The following is a 16,002-nucleotide window of genomic DNA, read 5'->3' as shown; positions in this document are numbered from 1 at the left end:
TGTAGAATCTTCCGACTCCCCGGGACGTCAGCAGCTGCAGGTAAAACCACAGCTAATAACAATTAAGTGTTTTTTTTTAAGTGTCTGAGTTGGTTTGATATAGTTGTGTCAGTAAAACTTTCACAGCATTGTTAAGAAAGAAGTCCGGAAGTCAGACACTTAGTTACTTCCACATTCAAAAATAAGGTGTCTAAGGTAAGGTAACTCGTCTCTTTACTGGCTGTTTTCATGAAAAGTGACGATCCCGAGACAGGAGAGGACAAGCAAACGGGAGAGAATTTTACCGGATTATCGAAGATCCCGAGAGAAAAAAACGTAAGAGACAGAGCGATCGAAATCCACATACAACGGATTCCTCTCACTTCATATCAGGTACAGAATCCAACTCTGGTTTACTTTAATATCTTGTTTATTTTACACATTATATTTTTTATAGTGATTTGTGCAGTGCTTTCTGAATGAGGATGAGGGAAAGTTTATATATAGAAAGTTGGCGACGTTGGAAAATACTGCAGGTGTGGAATCATGGCTGGCTGTTTCCACACTCATGAAAAGCACCAGGGGGCAGTATCGAGTCAGATAGAGCTCAGGTTCTGTGATATACTGCTCACGCTGACGGCTTGAAACTGGCACTGTTTGTTTGTTTTGTTGCAGAAGCTCTTCCTGCCAACATGGCGGCGTAAACAAACTACGTCATGTGATGTGAGGAGTGTTTATTGTCAGAGACATTTAAGAATGATAAGGATTAGATGTTTAATTTAACTAAAATAAAAACGTATGTATCTAATTCCCTTTTTTTTGTCTGCCCACATTCACACATTTCTTTCTTTCTTGCTCACGTTTACCGACTTGTATCACACGACTAATCAAACACAGATTTCACTGCTGCTCTGGCTGGAGAAACACGGACAGTTTTGCTACACGTATGTGAATGAAAGACGATTTTTCTGTATTCCTTTTGACAAAAACAAAACCAGGATAAATAGTGATTATTCAAAGGTGTACTTGTGTATACAGAGGTAAGTTGTTGCCGTGGTGAAGCCGTCGTCTTCTCTGTCCCAAACACACTGATTCCCTCTCAGAATCATCAGCTCCTGTTCAGATTGTGCCGGGCGTCGTAGGATTATACGGACAAAAAAGGGAACAATGTGTTTTAATGTATTATAAGTGTTGTGTCTGTGCTGAGATGAAGAGACCAAACAACTCTGGGTTTTTTTTGTCCCTTTTTCCACCGTATACAGTGCATCTATAGGAGTAACAGTAGAGTAAGTGACGTGAGTGATGTGTGATGTGACACAGTGACGGCTGTCTACTGACGTAAAAAGGTGGCGGGTGGAAGACATACAAGTACAAAGACACCTTCCGTTGCCAAAAACACCCAGTTGAGAGTTACTCAGCTACATGAGGAGGTAAAAACTAGTCTAGATTCATAGCTCTTTGTATTTGACTGGTGTACATTAGGACCCTTTCGTCTCCCGTTTCCTACCCCCTGGTTTCATGATCCAGGGCGAAGTTGGCGAAGTCTAGCACGTACTATGAATAAACTTTTGTCACCTTTTTTTTTGTTTTTTTGTTAAAAACTAGAGTGTAAAAACTGATCCAGATCAGCGTCTGCGGCAACTTCAACCCTGCTTTTCACTCTCACCCTCGGCCCTTTCAGTTTTCCTCGCTGGTCCTATCAGTGTGTGTGCGCGTGCTGACCAGTGTTCCTTGTCACGTGTAGTTTTGTCTATCAAAGCTGCGGAATGCCGACGGAGTGGCCAGCTTCCTCATGGAGAGGCTGTCAGTCTTGGCCGCGTCAGGCCGTGCTCCAGACTTGCTCCTGAGGAAGGGGTTTCTGGTTCCTGCCAGACCCCTCCCCCCCGGCCCAGGCCCCCTGTCTGCCCCCAGACCCGGTCCCCTCTCCATCCTCTCGCTCACTGACAGGCTCTTCCGGTGCGGAGGAGCCAGCGTGAGGGAAGGATGGGAGTCGTCTGAGGAGCAGCTGTTTGCCCGCTCAAGCCTGGAGAAGGGGGAGCAGAAAGGGGCACCACTGGGCCCACTGAGAATCCCGAGGCGAGGGGTATCAGAGGCTGGGATCAGGTCCTCGGGATCCTCTGGATCAGACTCTGTGTGACTGAGCTCTGCCTCCCTCTCTGGGTGAGAGGAAACACTGTCTGTGGGCTTATCAAAGGGGAATGAGGTGGATCCTCCAGGTGAGTGTGAGCGTTCCACAGGAGTGTATGGAGCTGAGACACAGCGTGTATCAATGCAGTCAGTGATGCTGGTGTACTCTGCAGCTTTTACCTGGACTCCTGCCCCCAGTCCACCGTAGCAGCCTCTCGGCGTGAACATGAGGCTGTGGGATTTGACCAGCGGAGGCTCGTCCAGGAACGCCGTGCCCGCCGTGGAGAGGTAGCGGCTGCTCTTGGAGCGTTCGAGCAGCCCGGCTGACGGAGGAGGAGACGGATCCATGTCCCACAGAGGTAAGGTCGTGTCTGGTAAGAGGTGAGCCGAGCACAGCGTCAGATCGGCAGCCGCGCTGTCGTCATACGCAGCTCCAGCTGCTACGCTGCTGCCCACGCCGCCCTCCGAGTGCCTGTCACCCAAGCCGCTGGTGGTGGTGCTGCTGAAGTCCCGGCCTCCAGGTGGCGCCGCCTCCATGATATCTGACTGCAGGGACAAGTCTCTCTGGAGGGGTGGGATCACGCGTATGGGATCCAGGAAAACCTCCGCAGGTCCCACCTCCTCAGAGGTGGAGACGTAGATATCGATGCATGATGACGGACGGTGCTGCTGGGACACCGACAGCGTCGCCAGGGCGAGGGGCTTAGACTCCTTGGCGGCGGCAGCTGAGGACACAGATTGCGAGCTGTTGGCTCGGTGGAGACTGAGCGAGCGCTCTTTGAAGAAGCTCTCAGCCCGTTCGGCTCCACTCACGCGTTCACCGCCACGACCGCCTCCTACATAAAACGAGTGGCTTCTCGTCCGCATGGCCACGGCCGTAGGAGAGGGGGGGGACATGGAGCCCTCTGCCGCTCCCTCCAGCGCCTCCTGCAGACGGTAGGAGTTCCCCTCAGTGCTGTTAAAGCTGCTTTGGCGGAGGATGTATGCCGTGTCGTGGCACTCACCCTGACGGAGTATGTACGCAGAGTCTGTGCAGTCAGACGAAGTCCTGGAGCGCACTTTGTTCACCTCACCGCGCTCCACCCCCGTCACGCGCTCCAGCGCGACGGCGATCCGTCCAATCAGCTCCTCCATCTGTGCCAGACGGATGTCGACAGTCTGCAGCGACGCCTTCATGAAGTGTTCCCTCTCGTTGACCTCCTCCAGACGCATCGCCATGTTCTCCACCCTGAACATGACAAAAACAAGGAGCATTAAAACAGGAGGAGGAAGAGTTCGAGTCTCTTAAACACATCATATGTTTTCAAAAATGCAGCAGACACTGTAGCTCTGCATGACTCATGTGTCTGTTCTGTCCCTTCCTCGTTCACAGATCCACACGCTGGTGTTTTCATGTCTGACCTTTCCGACGTGACTCTGATCCGCTCGTCGTTTGAAGAGTGGAACCTATCGTCTTTCTCTCTGAAGTACTCCTCGATACATTGCTCCTCAAAGTCGTGGACTTTCTTCAGCTCGTCCTCGGTGATGAAAAGCTCTGCGGGTGGAAGAGGTTGTAAGACAGTTGTAAGGCAACCGTGTTTTATTGACATGGTTGTGTCCACACTAAGTTGACCATTTATTTGGATAATCTGGTGGAACTTGGTGGAGAAAGTTCAAACTTGAACCTTAAAATCAAAAACATACGGCCTAGAAGCACAACAGGCCGTCTAAAGTAATAACCTTGGAAGTAGCCTCACTTTTGCACATGTGTAGGGCTAATTTTTGGGTTGTTTCGCTGTGAAAATGGACGATGTAATGAAGTAAATCACAGTCAGGACACCAAAGAATCTGAGAAGTGGCGTTTTGCAGTATGTCCAGTTTTACACCCAAGAGTAACCAAAACAAAATCTGCTGACTCACCTGTTAGCTTAGCTGTTAGCTCCACCCGTGTGAGGCGGAGAAGGCAGTGCAGACAAGTGATTAAGTATAAAAATAAAAACATTGATGTGTGTGTGTGAGTGCAGAGGTGGGTGGGAATCTGAATATCTTCATCCATCTTCTACCGCTTTATTACCCATCTGACACAGGGCGATACCCTGAACAGGTCACCAGTCACCATCACAGGGACAACATAGAGACAAACAACCATTCACACTCACTCTCATACCTACAGTTAATTGAGAGTGTCCAATTTGCCTAATCCCCTAATCTGCATGTTTTTGGACTCACTCAGGCCGTAATCCCTCTCGTCGTCGTCATGCTTGCGCCAGCGACAGCACAGGTGCTTGAGGACCATGGTGATGTGACTGAAGATGATGAGCGGAGGAGGAAGGACGGGCCGCTCGTGGAAGGTCATGATGAGCTGGTAGCGCTGGAACTTCCAGACCTGGTTGGAGATGGACTTGACCTCAAAGAATGTGTTACTACGATGAAAGAGAGTCACACACGAGGATTAAATTACCGCACATTTTCCTATACACGTGGAGATGGTTTAAGCCAAATAAATGTTTGTATTAATATGTAATGTGATTATACCTATAATTTAACTCATTTGTTTTGTTTTTTTTGCCACTGTGCACATTTTAGTAATTACCCGGACAAAAGGAGGATCAGTCTTTGCTTCTTGGATCATTCAGAAGCACAAAAACAAATCATTAGCATGGTAATGTCTCTGTGGAAGAGGCGCTGTCTCTTTCTGATAATACAACCACTAATGACTGCAGCACACACAAAAACACACGTGAGGACACATCGTTGACATAATGCATTCCCTGGCCCCTTACTCTAACCGTAACCATCAGAACTAAATGCCTGACCCTGAAAAAGCCCTTTAAAGTTGTCAAAATGTCCTCACAAGGGTAGGTTTGTACGTTTATTTGTCCTCACAAAGATATAAAAAGTACACATCCATGTCCTACCAGCGAGGTGTGGAGATTACAGACATTTATTCACAGTATGTTTCATTACAGGTTATGTAGTTAGCCGTGCATCTGTGTGTAATCAGCATAAATCAAAAGGTTAAGCATGGATTTGGATGGTATTCTCCAGGTATGTAGGTAATAATGTGGATATGGATTGAGAATTCTTTTTGACCCTGTTCAGACCTGGCATTGACCTCCACCCTGAACGCTCCCAATCTGTCCTAAATATGTAAATGTGGGGACTTGCCTCACTGTACATGAACAAGATCTGTCCTCAGGATACATCAGAGTCCTCTTAACCCCAGCAGCATTATTCAAACAAATCATTTGTAGCCACTTAAAACCATATTTAATGATGAATAGGTTGAAATAGTACTTCATAGAGTTCTATGTTACCGTGTCGTTTGGTTGTAATCCAGATCTCGGAGGTGATTTACACTCTATATATAAATAACGAGAGTTTACGTACTTGAACACTGCGATGAGAAGGTTGACCAGAAGGATGTTGGCGACCAGCAGGTAGCAGGCCATGATGGCCGGGACGATCCAGGCGCCGGTCTTACAGGGAGGCAGCGCCACCACGCCGTCCTCAGTGGTGATGTTCTGCCCACAGGGGGCTGCATGCCGTCACAAAATGAATACACACACACATACATACAGATTTAAACAAGGAGTGCACGTATTTAGACACAGATAAAGACTTGAATTCATCAATATATGTTTCTATATGTATATATATATATGTATGTATGTGTGTATGTATATATAGTAGAAGGAAAATTTAAGATGCACAACCAAAATGGGACAGACATGCAGAGACATGGCACACACAGAGGACAACATTTAGTAAAAGGAAAATAAAATGTAACACTTAAAAACTCTAGTGCGCAACTTTAGCCAGACTGTATCTTAATGTCATTTTGAACTAGAAAATATACAAAAACGTAAACTGCGATGGTTTAAAAACATAATAGATATCAAAACTTTGACTTAGGTGAGAAAGATCCCAAGTCTTGTGACCCGTTTAAAGTTCCAACCACTTCTCTACGTTAAAGTATGATTTCCCATTCGTGTGCATTTTCGCAGTTTTTCACAATTTTTGTCACCATGGTTACTCGAAACGTCAAAACACACCATTCCCGATCAAACCGCACATTTTGATGTAGGATGTTTGGGGTTTTTCTCAAAACTGTGGGAGGAGTTACGCCCCAAACTTTTGGTGGAAGAGAACTATCTAAGTAAAAATGTGTTCATGCAATGACGATTAAGCCATATTGCGCGAGTAAAGCAAGATGGCTGCAAACAGGTTTGAGTATGACTTAAAACACGAAGAAGCGCCCAAGAATGAATTCTGCTGTACTCCCACCCACCCCTTCTCTGCAGGTGTATACACACAAACGCTCCCTCAGTCAGGTCCGATAGTTTTGCCTGACAGCACATTTTCAGATGAAGGACATAAAAAATGTTAAATAATATCTGTTCGCAAAGAACCAACAGAGGCTGAATAACAACAACAACAACAACAAAAATGTCACCAAAAGTTACGCACTATAGCTTTAAGGGAGAAAAAAACATTTAAGGACAAACTCAACATTGACTTAAACAAATTAAAACAAAGAGACAAGCAGACATAAAAATACCAAATAAAAGTGATACAGAAGCATAATTTATTTTTATGCTTCTTTTCTGTGGACGTGTTAATGGCAGAGGCTCGTCTGAAAAAAACATAAAACTTAAAACAAACATTAACAAAAGCACTCATCATGTATCATCGCAGTTTGTGTTTCCAATATATTTAAACATAGCAGTCAATGTTTAAAGTATATTGTCACAGCCATAGCTTCATTCAGCAATGATCGATTGCTCTGAATCGTTTGAAATGCATTTAGGGCACATGTGTTTTTTCCATCGGTGATGGTTCAGTTGCTGTTGTGGCTTTTATCTGAGGAAACATGATTTTTTTACTCATGGTCATGCTCGTCGTTGCTCGATGCTCAATTGTCTCACACGATGCAGCCCAAAGACAGAGAACTGAAGTCATTTTTCCATTTTTATTCATGTTAACAAAAAAGAAGAGAGATTTACCTTGAAAACAATTTGGATTTTTAAAAAAAACTCTGACAACTGAACCACGTGAAAAAACAGATTTTTAGATGATGGAAGGTGGTGGATAAATCATTTAATTCAAACCTTTATCGTTTACTTTATGTTAAATGTTGACTACACTGGTAGAAGGGTGACATGGTTCGTGTGACAGACAGGTGTTGACATGGCAGGATCACTCCAAATAAAAAAGAGAATTCAGGGAATATCAATGTTTTGTTGTTTGAACACGAAAATGCAAATAAAAAAGCTGCACATTTGAGAATATTTGAAAAGTGCTACTGCCATGAAACAGTGCCATTTGCCAGCTAATGCCAAAATTAGTCAGGGTAAAGCTGCTTACAGGATGTTGTTGCCTTGGGTCAAACTGTGTTTTTGTCAAACAAAAGTCTGGAGAAGGCATTTTCACTCTCGGATTCTCTTAAACCGCACCGTGTCTGACCCAAGAGAGCAACACACGAGGGCAACTTTAACCTTCACTGCATGTGGAGAGAGAGCGACATGCACACTTTTGTCTCCAGTGGCCTCTGGTGGTAGAAGTGGGCATGACATGGTACATGGAGGGAGGGAGGGAGGACATGGGATGTGGGTTTGTGAGACTCAGTTCTTAATCTACAGATTTACTGGGATTTTGACTGTGGGATTGACCATTACTACGCCAGGTTCCGTGGGTTCGAAAGTAATTTTCGACCAGCCAGAGTTTTTCATTCAGCCTGTGCTTTAACTTCCTACTATGCATATCTGAAACAAAGAATGGAAAACATTATTTCAGATCTCTTCTCTTTGGGCCACTCGTCACATTCTGTACACAGCATCATATACTGTATATATATATGTACTGTATACACACACACACACACACACACAAATACTCACTCTCAAGACATTTCTTTTTTTTGAACACACATTGGTCATTTTTGATGTTTTTAGTCGCGATGTCTCCGTCTACACAGTTTAAATGAGTAAGACTGGAGTCTAAACGCATCCACACACTGACCTTTGTGCAAAGATCTCGTCAGAGAATCTCAGGGGGGAGTAAGACGAAGCTGTAATCCACCCTCACTCGATTAATCTCAGTGCAGAATATGTTCAAGTGTCAATCAGTTGAACATGTGTGGGTAAACATGTCAGGAGAAACACTGTCAGTGTAGTAGACTACACCGCTTTCACATTCTTTACTATTCTAAGTGTTTTTAGGTGCAATATTCATGTTCAAGGCAAGTTTTCGCAAGGTTATTTGATGTTCTGTGAATAAAACATGTGTTGTTGCTGTGTATTCTTGAAGAACGTTCGTCCAAGACAATAAATTATTCTGGATTGTTGTTGATTTGATTTGATTTAATTTAATTTAATTTAATTTAATTTAATTTAATTTAATAAACATACGTAAGTTCTTTTCCAAACCACTTTTCTTAAATGTGAATATTTTCTGGTTTCTTAGCTCCATGTTACACTTTACTTCATTACTTCATATGTGAGTATTTATTGATAATTACACGTCGGTTTAAATATTAATATTAATATATTCTGTTTGTCTCAATGTGTCCCTGTTATGGACAGGTGACCTGTCCAGGGCGTCCTAACCCTTAATTATCTTAATTATCGTCCTAACCCTGGTGCACATCCGGGGGGGATGTGCACCAGCGTCCCCCACGACGACCCTCATGTAGAGGACTAAGCGGTAGAAGATGAGTGACTTGGATTCAAGCCATTGAATCAATTCTGTGGTGACATCATTGTTGTATTGTAAAGTCTTTCACATTACTGCCACCTAGTGGACTGGGGTGGAACAGCATGTTGTGGCATGTTGTGGGGTTATTCATCTTCCCTGGTCTTTCACTGCAGTGAAAACACAGACGATAAAGGTTCCTTGAACTACGCAGTGAAACTTCACATGTTCAGTTCCAGTGACTGACACAAGTGTTCTGCATTAAGGTTAATCCAGTGACGTGCTTTGACCTCTGTATTAATAGAGCACCGTTTTGCTGCCCGTTTAAACCACACAGAGACCAAAAACCGCTGACTTAAATTGTGCATATTTAAAGATAATGTTTGCACAGAGTGAGTGTGCTGATGCTCCGCCCCCCCAACACCTCAACTAACACTTCTAAAATGAGTGAGTGGTGTTTTTCCCTCCTGGATTCTTGAATAAAACATAAGACAAAACCAGGTCAAGAACAAAATGACATAAGACATTAATGTCCTCAAGAAGCTAAGTGAGTAATTACTGTGACCGCAGATGCAATTTTGCCCGTGGAAGGACGACTGGAAATTAAATTAGTGAGTCAGTGAGCGCTCAGTAGCACTCAGGAAAAGTCCTCGCGGGATTTAAATAAAAATTAAGTTTATTCAACACATCTCGCCCTCTGGCCCCCGGACTCACGGTCAATCTGGTCGGCAAACACCTCTCCGTAGATCATCCAGTACGGCATGAAGAAGATGTTTCTCGCCAGCATCCAGGACGGGTCCTCGTTTGGGTTGAGGATGGCCTGACGCGCCACGCCGAAACTCATCAGCACCACCAACATGATGATGACGAAATACATCATGTCGATCATCTGACGGACAGAGGAGAGAGAGAGAAGGTTAGAGGTTAGAGAGAGGAATCAATAAATGAAACCAGAAGATTCGTCTTTTGAGAACAAAGTCATAATATTACAAGAATAAAGCCTCACAGTCGACCACTAACACACAAAAGAGAGGATTTCCTCCAAGTCTGTGTTTGTGATTCTTTCTTCAAAACAAACTCCTTTTCTTCCACAATCTTTTCAACGTCCCGATGTTAATAATAATGTTAATGTGACAAAAAGATGAAAAGTATTTCCTTCTTTGTGAAGCCCAAACCAAAATATAACTTCACTCAAAAGGCTCCTCATCTTCATGCAGGTTGCAGCTGATCCTCTGAGATTTTGCTCCAATAATAATTATGACTTTATTCTCATAATGTTTGTTTCTTCTCAAAGACTAAACATTTTTCTTCTTTAGGAAAGCTAAAGGAGAACTGGTTTAAAAATGTGATTTTTTTTTACTTCTCTCTCCACTGACAGTCTTCATTGATCAATCAAACCCTCAAATCTATTTGTTCTAGGGATGGAACGATACTACTTTTTTGTGTCCGATAGCGATATCACAAACTGGAGTATCTACCGATACGCAGATTAGTCTGATACAGTCATCTTAGACCACTCAGAATCAGAATCAGTATTTAATGTACATCAGTACATTTACACGTACAAGACATTTTTTCTTTGGTGTTTTTAAATAGAATAAATTCGAAAACATATGTAAAATGTATATATTGACAAAAACACTAAATATGTTCACATTTATGAACTATGATGCTGTTAACAACACATTTGTGCCGAGTCGTTTCAAAGACTGTGTAACAAATACTGTTCTCCCAAAAACAAGACATAAACAGCCCAAACATGACTCAGCTAAAAATGCTTTTACTGATTTGTATTTGCATTTTTTACAGTCTGTGCAAAGTGAAGCATGTGATATATAACCTAGGATATAGGATTACTTTTTTAGTGATTTTGACCAGTATTGGACCGATCTCAATTCCCATCCCTGATTTATACTGAAATTAAAGTCAGTATTAAAGTTATATCTCTAGGTTAATGTATATTTCACTAGCCCCTGTGTATTTTTAATTTATGGCTATTGTTTATTCACTTTCTATAAGACTTTTTCTTTCTTTTGTCTTATAGTTCTGCCAAAATAAAGTCCCGATTACTCCTTTTCTTAAATGATGAGGCAGAACAGAAATACAATGAAAAACAGACACTTAAAAGTGTTGTAAGTAATAACTTTAACTGCAGCATCATGTGTTCTTCTCTGTTTCTCTGCTGTTTGGACGTCAGATTACAACATGGTGAAGATCAAATACCCGACTCATCTTTACTGAATGTGAATCCTCCCGTTCTCTCTCTAATTGCTGATTTATTTTCACATCACACGTCCGCTGTTAAAGTCATCAGATACACATTTGGGGTCTTTGATGTGTATCATGAGAGTAACAGAGGCTCTGATTATTTGCTCTTAGAGATCAAACAATAGAGGTTTAGAGGCAGCAGATGTTCGGAGCGGCTAACGCGCACAAATTAAACTCGTGTAATCAGTGAACTCATTAAACTCTTCATCAGTCATGTGAAGTGAAATGAGAGTCAGGATATGAGTTTTTATCAGCCTGTATGTGTGCACATTTTTGGTTTTTGCATAAAAATGCCTGAATAAAAACTGAAAAGAAGAGGCTTCTTCAATTCATAGTTAAAGACTGAAAAATCCAGTAAAAATACCAAAACCAACATTTAATTTAACTCAGGAAACTGCGCCGTTGAGGAAGACGTGATTTCTTCCCCTTATACCTTTGTTTTGGGTTGCCATGGCTACTGTGGTTAAGTATTTAATCTGGCTTTTATGGAAAGTCTGCGGGAAACTTTTCTGCTCATATTGACCTGATACATATTTGATCGTCTGGGACTAACAGGGTGATTATTATTCCTTTGCTTAAATTATAAGGCAGAACAGAAAAAGTCATTATTACAGACAAAAAAAAAATCTATTTCATGGCCACGAAATATTAATTAGTGCATATGAATTAATATTGCAAGGAAAGTTAGAAGGATATTCACATTGTGATGTTCCAATGTCCTGATCTTGCTCTATTTTAACATTAAGTTGTACGTTTTTATCCTGCTTCAAAACATTTCTTGCACGACTTACTGCTTATCTGGAAGAACTAACCCCATAAATTTGCTAAAAAGTATTTTATGGCTACAGTAAATGTGCCTTGGTTAGTATCTGTGACCAGGACAATGGGTGTAAATACATAAACTATAGAAAGACATGACAACTCCTGCCTCTTCTCACCATCTTGCCAATCATCATCACGTAGGGACCCAGGTACTTGTTGACTCCGAAGATGTCGAGCAGCCTGATGTACCAGTAGATGATGTTGACGCAGTAGATGACGCGCCCGTAGCTCATGAGCGGCGGCTCCTGGAGCCGCAGCACCATGCCCACAGAGAAGATGAGGATGGCCATGAGGTCCGTGATGTTCCAGTACTCCTGGAGCCACACCTTCACCTTCTGGAGCAACTTCCCAGGCTCTGACATCAGAATCTGGAGGAGATTTAAAAGTGGAATCAGGTAAAAAAAAAAAAGAACGTGGGTGCAGATGTGCAGGAGTGATGGAGAGAAGGGCTCACTAACAAGGTTAAAAAAAAGACAAGTGAGCCCACACAGGGATTGAATTAGTGGGGAAATGCAATATGACAACCACATGAGGGCAGTATGAGCACAGGAATCAGGGAGTCTGTGACCGATGTGACACAATGATTAATGCTTCCATACACTAAGAGTACAAACACAGCCACACACAGTGAGGCTGAACTTAAACGTCCACACCTGTTTTATTTCTTTGTTTTTCATCTGTTGCATAAATTCCCTTTCATCACATTCTTTCCTTTCCTCCTCTTAATCCATCACTGCTTCCTCATCTACTGAGTTGTTTGACGACATGTACACAATCTTACTGAAACAGAAAATCAGGCCGGATGAAGCGATATTGTTAGCTTCACGATGTCCCGAGAACAAAGGTGTCCCGGTCGGTGTTGATGAGGGACGACCGAGTGTGAATGTGAGAGCGAGAGGCAAGAGATGATGAAAACGTGGAAGCTCCGCTGGGTTTTAAATCGGACGCGTGGAAGGAAGCGTTTCACGTAAGCGATTCCCTGTGTGAAGAAATGAGAAACAGGGAAAAGGTGCCAGACTGCAGCGACCTACATGATGAGGCGTAGAAGTGATAGGAGAAGCCACTTGGCAAAGATTTTGAGATTATGCAGGGGGGGGAAAAAAGACTTCCCTGACACAGCACAAGAGATGTACTGGTGGAAATACAGTCGAAGACTTGGTCGTGTTCTGAAGTGGAACGAACCATTCAGAAGGTGAGTAAACACACCGGAGGCAAAGGAGAATTTCCTGTCACGCAAACTAAAGTCAAACACAATTACCAGCTCAGTACAAAGAGACAAAAGCTAAAGTTACACACTCAGCATGAATGTGTGGACTTCACCTGCGATTATTATACAGAAGCTTATTGTAGCCTCACCAGGAAGAATAAAAAGGAACCACTATCACATTATAACACGGAAAGTATTCATTTTAATAACATGAAAGGAAAAATATTCATGTTGTAACGTGATAACTTGCTTTTTTAACGTTTTAAAAAAACATTACATGCTATGTTGTAACGTATTGCTTGGTTAAGTGAGACTGGTGTGAAAAATGTGTGTGGAGAACAGATGATGAAGGGAGGAAATGGTTCATCCTCACGATATCCTGAGGTTCTATTTCATGCTGGGATTTTCATATTCATGTTTTCGACAAGTTCAACGTAAAAGCAGACAGAGCAGAATATACTGTATATCCACCTCTGCGAGACCAACTTATCTCAACCTAATGTGAAATATTTGCCGCTATGATGACATCATTTAGTGTAAAAACATCTTATTATGATGTAAAACTTGACGTGGTACTGATTTAAGTTTTATTTTCCTGGCCTGACAGCCATACCTTTAATAAAATATTGCACTAAATATCATACTGTGGGCTTGTTTCTGCAGTATTATCATGTTGTGAGATTATGATATTGTTACGTCTGTAGTTTATGCCTCTGCAGTAAAAACACCCCGGTTTCCTCACACAATCCAAAAACATGCAGATTTGGGGATTAGGGCATATTTGGACACTCGAAATTGAGTGTAGGTGTGAGAGTGGAGGGTTGTTTGTCTCCCTGTGATGGGTGTACCAGGGTGTAGCCCCGCCTTTCACCCCATGTCCCCTCCATGACCCTCATGTGGAGGATAAAGTGGCAGACAATGAGTGGACAGAAGTCTGTAGTTGAATAAGAAGGTGCTAAGATACAGGTCAGGACAGCGTTACCTCTCTCATCTTCTCGATGCCGTTGGTGAAGATATACGCGATGACGATCCACTCCTGAGGAGACGGCCACAGGTCCATCTTCACCAGGACGATGTAGTTGTACAACATGAGGTAGGCCACGTATGCCATCTACGTAAAACAGCACAGAGAAATGAGCAGGGACACATTTGCATCAATAAAGTTCATTTCTCTCTCTCTGTGTAAACAAAAAAAGGTCTGTGAGAGGGTGAGAAAACCCAAAATGATCAATCAATCATCGTCCCTGCCTCAACAGCTGCAGAACAATACGCTGCACGACAAAGACAACAAACGGCTAATAAATGACAAATGACGCAACAGAATGAAAAATATGAATATTGCACCTGCCGGAGAAACAAGTGAAACTGTAAGGAATAATAAAATACAGGCAAGACCAGATCTACAAACCCCATCTCCATAAAAGCTGGGACGCTTTCTAAAATACAACAAAACTGAACACTGTTAACTGTTAATTGACTTGGACCTTAACTTATTAGACAGACGCTCAAAGAAAAAGATTTTCATTGTTTTTACAGATAAACATTATTCTTGGTAAATCGATGATGTCATAGCTCCACCTCTTTTTTCCTCTTACATTCGCCGTCAACGGCGATCAGTTACGACACGTCCTTGGGTATGAAGACCAAACCTTTGGCGTACGCTCCTTTTATTTGTTACCAATTAACCTCCTACGGTGTGTCAGTAAAAACACTGAAAAGTGTTTATCTGTTAAATAAATGCTTTAACAAATGACAGGTCTTGCTTTTTACTTTACAACAGAAAACAAACCAGTCACCTCAGTGACAGTTCTTATAGAGAGACATGACAGAGTAAACCTCCTTGTGGAGTCGTGTGATAAGACTTTTTTTTATTTTCTTTAAAAAAACAAAACAACATGTCACTGTTTAAACACGTCCTGACAGAGTGAACGACTGCCCCTCATTACAAATCCCTGTAATACAAATACTCAGATCTGATAATAGAGACTTGGTTGATTACTTGTCTCCTGTGGCTGTTTCTATTTAAATCCACTTTTCTTTTTCTTTTTTTCTTTTTTCTCCTGCACCTATTTGTGCTCACACTGATCCAGACAAGATATCATTTTGATCTCAACACAAGCATTTACAGATTAGGTTCTTGAAGGCTTGACACATATGCATGTGAAATCCATGTTTACATCTATTTCCCGTTTCATGGGTCCTGACATCATTGGATTTCAGTCTGATAGGGTTTAATGGTATGGTAATTTCAGAGATTATTTCTAAGAACAAAGGTGTTAAAAGTGATTTGAACTGTCTCCCCTTCTACGTTTATTTTTTAAAAGGAACAATATAAATTCCAGAGTGCAAGGAGTAATGCCGTCCAAATGACGCATTCAAATCCATAGATGTGAATACAAAGCAATATGTCAGGCAGCTCATATCTTTGCCAGCTGTATTTATATAAAATGAAGATGGTGCATAGTTGTTGTGCCCAAGGACTCCAAAACAGTGGAGGACAACAAACGGGAGAGAGTTTTACCACATCGCAAAAGAACCTGAGAGACGCAGCGTTGGATTACTGCCATAAAATGTGCTCAAAGTGAACATAAAAAACACAACAGTGGGAACAGAACAGTGGGAATCCAGCCTCCGCCTTATATCAGCTAAAGATTTCCACAATTAGTGGCTTTAATATCTTGTTTATTTTATATTATTTAACATTTATATTATTTATACATTGTCTTAATGTTCTCCAGAGTCAGATAAAGGAGACTTTATGAGAAATTTGAAAGATGTCGTGATACTGCAGATCGCTTCTTATTACTATCCGATCACGGTCATCTGCCCCTTACGTCACCTACGCCTCTTCTTCTGCAAAGACCTCCAGCAGCAGACTACGGCATCACATCCTGTGCACTGCCCTATCAACAACATTACAACCGCAC

The 16,002-nt window shown here is 42.3% G+C and overlaps 1 protein-coding gene across 12 annotated transcripts in view; it reads right to left on the bottom strand.

Annotated features, from left to right (window-relative positions):
* Positions 1 to 391: 391 nt before the first annotated feature.
* The window catches only part of trpm3 (transient receptor potential cation channel, subfamily M, member 3), a 173,749-nt gene continuing 158,138 nt past the window's right edge, over positions 392 to 16,002 (bottom strand). For 7 of the 12 annotated variants that reach the window (XM_058635985.1, XM_058635986.1, XM_058635987.1 and 4 more), the window contains 8 exons: positions 14,058 to 14,186; positions 11,985 to 12,236; positions 9,493 to 9,667; positions 7,758 to 7,850; positions 5,476 to 5,623; positions 4,315 to 4,508; positions 3,508 to 3,640; positions 392 to 3,334 (listed from right to left, as the gene is read on the bottom strand). In XM_058635985.1, coding sequence (XP_058491968.1) covers positions 1,714 to 3,334; positions 3,508 to 3,640; positions 4,315 to 4,508; positions 5,476 to 5,623; positions 7,758 to 7,850; positions 9,493 to 9,667; positions 11,985 to 12,236; positions 14,058 to 14,186 — 2,745 coding nt within the window. In that variant the 3' untranslated portion in view covers positions 392 to 1,713. The remainder of the gene's footprint in view (positions 3,335 to 3,507; positions 3,641 to 4,314; positions 4,509 to 5,475; positions 5,624 to 7,757; positions 7,851 to 9,492; positions 9,668 to 11,984; positions 12,237 to 14,057; positions 14,187 to 16,002) is intronic. The other 5 variants (XM_058635989.1, XM_058635990.1, XM_058635994.1 and 2 more) reach the window with 1 other exon arrangement.

The sequence above is a fragment of the Solea solea genome, chromosome 8 (assembly GCF_958295425.1).
Source record: "Solea solea chromosome 8, fSolSol10.1, whole genome shotgun sequence".
Classification (NCBI taxonomy): domain Eukaryota; kingdom Metazoa; phylum Chordata; class Actinopteri; order Pleuronectiformes; family Soleidae; genus Solea; species Solea solea.
Note: the sequence above shows the minus strand (reverse complement) of the source record. Positions and strands in the feature narration are given on the sequence as shown.